At 50.7% G+C, this 7,270-nt stretch overlaps 1 protein-coding gene across 1 annotated transcript; it reads right to left on the bottom strand.

Moving 5' to 3' along the window:
- Nucleotides 1-5,312: 5,312 nt before the first annotated feature.
- LOC139833834 (uncharacterized) lies at nucleotides 5,313-7,034 on the bottom strand. Its single transcript, XM_071824186.1, has 2 exons — nucleotides 5,783-7,034; nucleotides 5,313-5,543 (listed from the first exon to the last, which is right to left on the bottom strand). The coding sequence occupies exons 1-2, from the start codon at nucleotides 7,032-7,034 to the stop codon at nucleotides 5,506-5,508; spliced, it is 1,290 nt and encodes a 429-aa protein (XP_071680287.1). The 3' UTR covers nucleotides 5,313-5,505.
- Nucleotides 7,035-7,270: the final 236 nt, after the last annotated feature.

Here is a 7,270-nt window from a genome sequence, read left to right as displayed (position 1 = left end):
CAGCAACTGACACTTCGGCATCTTGTTAATAGGTTAGTTCCAGAAAATGCACGAATATGACATAAAGTGTGCATAAAACATGTAGATAACATCAATAATGTGGCATGGAACATAAGAAATTATCGATACGTCGGAGACGTATCAAATATCATGATGAAACAATAACATGTTCAGATCTGAGATCATGGCACTCGGGCCCTAGTGACAAGCATTAAGCATAACAAGTTGCAACAATATCATCAAAGTACCAATTACAGACACTAGGCACTATGCCCTAACAATCTTATGCTATTACATGACCAATCTCATCCAATCCCTACCATCCCCTTCGGCCTACAGCGAGGGAATTAATCACACATGGATGGGGGAAACATGGCTGGTTGATGGAGAAGTGTCGGTGGTGATGATGGCGATGATCTCCTCCAATTCCCCGTCCCGGCGGAGTGCCAGAACGGAGACTTCTGGCTCCCGAGACGGAGTTTCGCGATGTGGCGGCGTTCTGGAGGCTTTCTGGTGACTTCGACTTCTCTCCGTGCGTTTTTAGGTCGAAGGCAATAAGTAGTCCGAAGGAGGGCGTCGGAGGCCAACCGAGGCCGCCACACCATAGGGCCGCGCGGGCCCCTCCTGGGCCGCGCCGGCCTATGGTGTGGGGCCCTCGGGCCTCCACCTGGCTTGTCCTTCTGGCTCCGCCAATATTCTGTGAAAATAGGGCCTTCTGCATAGATTCCGAGGATTTTCCTGAAAGTTGGATTTCTGCACAAAAACGAGACACCAGAGCAGTTCTGCTGAAAACAGCGTTAGTCCGTGTTAGTTGCATCCAAAATACACAAATTAGAAGCAAAACAATAGCAAAAGTGTTCGGGAAAGTAGATACGTTTTGGACGTATCATTGGGCAATTGATAGGATTGATAAAGCATTAAGAAAGAACATCAATTCATTAATCATGTAGGCATGTTTTCCATATATAGTCATACGTGCTCGCAATGAGAAACTTGTACAACATCTTTTGTCCTACCAGCCGGTGGCAGCCGGGGCTCTAGGGAATCTACTGGATATTAAGGTACTCCTTTTAATAGAGTACCGGAGCAAAGCATTAACACTCCGTGAAAACATGTGATCCTCATACCTACGCCTTACCCTCCAGTTGTCCCAATTTCTGTCACTTTGGGGCCTTTGGTTCCGAACATAGACATGTGCATATAACTTGTAGATACAATCTAAGCAATAATTATAGAGCTTAAATCTAAGATCATGCCACTCGGGCCCTAGTGACAAGCATTAAGCATAACAAGATTGCAGCAACAATAACTTCACAAACTTTATAGATAGACTAATCATAATGTATCATCCATCGGATCCCAACAAACACAACACCGATTACATCAGATGAATCTCAATCATGTAAGGCAGCTCATGAGATCATTGTATTGAAGTTCATGGAGGAGAGAATACCAACTAGCTACTGCTAGAACCCGTAGTCCATGGGGGAACTACTCATGGAGCATGATGGAGACGGTGGCGTCGATGGAGATGGATTCCGGGGGCACTTCCCTGTCTCGGCAGGGTGCCGGAACAGAGACTTCTGTCCCCCGAATTGGAGTTTCGCGATGGCGGTGGCGCCCCTGGAGTCTTTCTGGAGTTTCGTCAATTGGTATCGAGCTTTTAGGTCGAAAGGGCTTATATAGGCGAAGAGGCGGCGCAGGAGGGGCAACAGGGTGCCCTCCCCATAGGCCGGCGCGGCCAGGGGCTGGCCCGCGCGGCCCTATGGTGTGGGGGCCCCAGGCCTCCCCTCTGACTCCCCTTCGATGTCCTGGTCCGTCTCGGTGAATTATGATGTTTGGTCTTCGTTTCGTCGAATTCCGAGAATATTGCCCGAACAGCCTTTCTGGAACCAAAAATAGCAGAAAACAGGAACTGGCACTGTGGCATCTTGTTAATAGGTTAGTTCCGGAAAACGCATAAAAACATTATAAAGTGCAAGCAAAACATGTAAGTATTGTCATAAAACAAGCATGGAACATCAGAAATTATGGATACGTTGGAGACGTATCAGTCACCGTCATCTCCACCGCTGCACCTCGTCACCGCTGTAACATCTAGGGTTGAATCTTGATTATTTCATAGGGGAAACTCTCCCGGTATTGATTACTCCTTGTTATTGATGCTATTGAGTGAAACCATTGAACCAAGGTTTATGTTCAGATTGTTATTCATCATCATATCACCTCTAATCATGTTCCATATGATGTCTCGTGAGTAGTTCGTTTAGTTCTTGAGGACATGGGTGAAGTCTAAATGTTAGTAGTGAGGTTGAGTAATATTCAATGGTTTGATATTTAAGTTGTGGTGTTATTCTTCTAGTGGTGTCATGTGAACTTCGACTACATGATACTTCACCTTTATGGGTCTATGGGAATACATCTTGTATTCGTTTGCTAATTGTGGGGTTGCCGGAGTGACAGCAACCTGAACCCCCGTTAGTATATCGATGCAGGAGGGATAGCAGGATCTCAGAGTTTAAGGCTGTGGTTAGCTTTATCTTAATTACTTTCTTGTATTTGCGGATGCTTGCAAGGGGTATAATTGAAGGCAAATATAATTGTTGCTCTTAGATTAATTTGATCCCACGTTGGGATTATATAGTACAGGAGACTTGGCTGCTAAGGTAAATAGATTACAAATAAGGTAGGACTCTTTGAGTCGGTTTGCTCTAGACGTGTCCTAATCATACACGTCTAACACCCCCCCGCAGTCGGAGCGGGAGCACCGTGGACGTTCAGGCTGGAGCGGAACTCGGTGAATATAGTCGATGGCAACCCCTTGGTGAAGATATCAGCATACTGCGAGGATGTGGGAACATGGAGAACACGTACATCTCCAAAGGCTACACGCTCTCGAACAAAATGAAGATCAATCTCCACATGCTTAGTGCGTTGATGTTGAACTGGATTCGTCGAAAGGTAGACAGCGGAGATGTTGTCGCAGTAGACCACAGTAGCTCGCTGAAGTGGGCGACGGAGCTCAGAAAGGAGCTGACGTAACCAACATGCTTCAGCGACGGCATTAGCGACTCCACGATATTCTGCCTCCGCACTCGATCGGGAGATAGTTTGTTGGCGCTTAGATGACCAAGAGATCAGATTGTCACCAAGGAAAACCCCATACCCAGAAGTCGACTTGCGAGTGTCGGGGCATCCAGCCCAATCGGCATCAGTATAAGCAGTAAGTGATGTTGGTGATGAGCGATGCAGCTGCAGGCCATAGTCGACGGTGCCGCGAAGGTACCGGAGAATCCGTTTGACCGCATTAAGATGCGGCTCTCGTGGGTCGTGCATGTACAAGCAGACCTGCTGAACGGCATAGGCGACGTCCGGGCGGGTGAACGATAGATACTGGAGAGCACCCACCAAGCTCCGATAAGTGGATGGATCAGCGACGGGGGCGCCAGTAGCGCCAAGCTTGGACTGTGTGTCAACCGGAGTGGAGCATGGATTGCACTCAGTCATTCCTGCACGGTCGAGGACGTCGAGGATGTACTGCCGTTGAGAGAGGAACATGCCAGTAGGAGAGCGCGTAACAGCAACACCAAGAAAATAGTGTAATGCTCCAAGGTCCTTGAGAGAGAACTCGCGCTCTAGAGCTGTGATGGTGTGTCGAAGGAGCTGCTCGTAAGAGGCCGTCAGCACAATATCATCAAGATACAAAGAAAGGGTAAAGTGTCTCCGTGTTGCGTGTGTAGATAAACAGAGAGGGGTCCGCACGGGAGCCGACAAAGCCAAGTCGTAGAAGATGGTCGGCGAAGCGGCTATACCAAGCTCGCGGTGCCTCGCTTAAGCCCATAGAGAGACTTGTTGAGGCGGCATACATGGTCGGGCTGGGAAGCATCAACGAACCACGACGGTTGTGCACAATATACAGTCTCAGCGAGAGTACCATGGAGAAAGGCATTGTTGATGTCGAGCTGATGGACCGGCCAGTCTTGAGCGATGGCAATGGACAAAACTGTCCTAACAGTTGCCGGCTTGACGACCGGACTGAAAGTCTCACCGTAGTCGACACCGGCGCGTTGGGTGAAGCCCCGGAGCACCCAACGTGCTTTGTACCGGTCTAGGTAGCCATCTGGTTTGAGCTTATGACGAAATATCCATTTGCCAGAAACAATATTAGATCCAGGTGGTCTAGGCACAAGATCCCATGTCTGATTGTTTTGCAGGGCTGTAAATTCATCGACCATTGCAGCATGCCATTGAGGATCCTTCAGAGCACCACGGTAGCTTTTCGGAAGCGGACTAAGAACATCAACATGCAGATTAAGGCGATCAACAGGCCGAGACATACCACGTTTGCCACGAGTGTACATATTGTGAGTATTCTCGGCAAGGGGAGGGCCAACCGGAGCCAGTACCACGGGAGGAGGGGGAGGTGGAGGTGGGTTAGGCGGAGGCGTGGGTGGCTGGGTGTTAGGCTGAGGCATGGGTGGCTGGGGTGGAGGGTTTGGGAGGATGGGTGGCAGCTCATCAAGGAAGGAGAAATCAATGGGAGTAGGTGGTGTGGATATTTTAGAGAAAGGAAATGAATTTTCATCAAAGACAACATGACGGGAGATGATAAGTTTGTGTGTGGAGAGGTCGAGGCAGCGGTAGCCGCGGTGAGAAGAGGAGTATCCGAGGAAGACACAGGCGGTCGTGCGAGGAGCGAGTTTGTGAGCTGTGGTAGCGGAGAGGTTAGGGTAACAAAGACATCCGAAAACCCGAAGTTGGTCGAGAGGAAGAGGGAGGCCATAGAGAACCTCGTGTGGGGTGCGGTGCTGAAGGGTTTTAGTTGGGTGAAGGTTGAACAAGAAAGTGGAAGTGTTAAGAGCTTCGACCCAATATATTGGAGGCATGCATGCTTGGAAAAGAAGTGATCTAACCATGTTGTTTGTAGAGCGGATGACACGCTCGGCTTTACCGTTTTGGGGGGATGTGTATGGGCAAGACATGCGTAGAGTGGCACCAAGGGACATGAGAAATGTGCGGGCAGCAGTATTGTCAAATTCACGACCATTGTCACACTGTAGGGATTGAACTGTTGTATGAAACTGAGTGGATACGTAGGCGAAGAAGTTTTTGAGTGTTGGGAAAGTTTCAGATTTCATGCGTAAGGGAAAAGTCCAAAGGTAATGAGTGGAATCATCTAACACAACTAGGTAGTATTTGTAACCGGATACACTAGGAAGAGGGGAAGTCCACAAATCGCAATGGATTAGTTGAAAAGGTCGAGTAGTGTGAGTAGATGATGAATCAAAAGGTAGACGCACATGTTTCCCTAATTGACAAGCATGACATAACTGATTATCGGTAGCATTTTTATTACAAGGAAAAGAAAAAGCACTTGCTAGGTGCGACAAAGCTTGACTACTAAGATGTCCTAGACGACGATGCCACAAGGTTGCTGATGATGTGGTGGTGGAGAGTGCGTGCGCAGTGGAGGCCGGCAACCAGAGGGGGTAGAGGTCACCAGAACTATTGCACCTGACGATCTCGTTCTTGGTGCGGAAGTCCTTCACAGAGAGACCAAACGGATCAAACTCAACAGATAGAAGATTATCAGTTGTGAATTTACGAACAGAAATAAGATTTTTAATTAGGTCAGGTGTAACTAAGACATTGTTAAGAGAGAACGAATGGGTAGGAGATGAAAGAGTGGTATGACCGATGTGGGTTGTGGGAATAGTTTGGCCATTGCCGACGATGACATGTGGGTAAGGAGAGTGAGAGGTGAGGATGTGAGAGAGGTTACCCTGATTGCCGGTCATGTGAGCGGAGGCGCCTGAGTCCATGAACCACTCATTCGAGGATGGTGGTGTCAGGGACATGGTGTTGAAAGCCTGCATGAGTTGGGCTTGGTCGAAGGATGGCGGTGGTGCGGTTGGATTGTATGTGGATGCAGGTGGCGGGGCGGATGGCGTCACTCCTGGCGTCCATGGTATAGCTGCTCCCGGTGGCCATGGCATAGGTGATGTAGAGCCATAGGGCCGTGGAGGCGGCGCCGATAGCATGGCATGATGAGCCTGAGGCAGGCCAAGAGGAGGTGGCCGTGGCGGTGGTCCTGGCCACATCTGGATTGACCCAGCCCAAGGGTTCTGCATCGATGGCCATGGAGTCTGCGGTCCCTTCCCGGATGTGTTGGGGGTGCCGCCGCGTTGTTGGGGAAACGCGGAGTGGACGTAACGGCACCGTGCGCCAAAGCGACAGGTTCCAAAGCGCTGGAAGTGGCGGCAGACTTCCGGGCGCCGCGGAGGTCCCGTATTTTCGGCAGAGCCACGCGGTGGTGGAGGCGTGGGGGCTCCGCGCGCGACGAAGGCAGACGGGGTTGAGGATGACTCGGACTGCTGCTGCAACGTGAGCTCCTCGAGTAGTAGAGATGAGCGGACGTCGAGAAACGGTGGAAGGGGACGCTGTTTCAGGAGCAACGTGCGCATGTACGCAAGCCGAGGTCCGAGACCGCGAAGCGTGTTCTGGACTAGGCGTTTGTCGGTGATGGTCGTGCCTAGCGCATTGAGCTCGTCGGCGAGAACCTTCTGCTTGCGGCAGTAATCAGCCACGGTCAGGGAGCCCTGTTGGAGACCGTGGAACTCTTGCTCGAGGTACGAGGAGCGGGTGTCCACGTTGTCGTGGTAGATGTTGGAGAGGCGCGTCCACAAGGCGTGTGCAGGCAGTGGCGTCGTGGTGTCAACGATCATGGCGAGAAGCTCGGGCGCGACGGCGCTGTTGAGCCATGACCGGACGATGGCGTCGTTGCGGACCCACTGTGGCGGGGGGTCCGTGGGGTAAGCATCCTCGAGGAGATGATCCTCGAGGGCGTACTTCTCAACAGCGTTGGAGAACATGCCGCGCCATTGGAGGTAGTTGGAGGTTGAAAGCTCGAGGGTGACCGGCACGACGGCACGGATGCTGGGGAGTGCGGCCGCGAGCGCCCAGAGAGCGGCCTTGGCGGTGGCCTCGGCGGCAGCGGCCGCGAGATCAGCGGCGGAGGGCTCTGACGGCGCCATAGGAGAGGATCAAGAAAACCCTAATCTGATACCATGAAGGCAAATATAATTGTTGCTCTTAGATTAATTTGATCCCACGTTGGGATTATATAGTACAGGAGACTTGGCTGCTAAGGTAAATAGATTACAAATAAGGTAGGACTCTTTGAGTCGGTTTGCTCTAGACGTGTCCTAATCATACACGTCTAACAATAATCACAAGTATGTATTAGTCCTAGGAAGGGCGGTGCATTAGC

The sequence above is a fragment of the Lolium perenne genome, chromosome 7 (genome assembly GCF_019359855.2).
Source record: "Lolium perenne isolate Kyuss_39 chromosome 7, Kyuss_2.0, whole genome shotgun sequence".
Lineage (NCBI taxonomy): Eukaryota > Viridiplantae > Streptophyta > Magnoliopsida > Poales > Poaceae > Lolium > Lolium perenne.
This window is presented reverse-complemented; position numbering and strand designations above follow the sequence as displayed.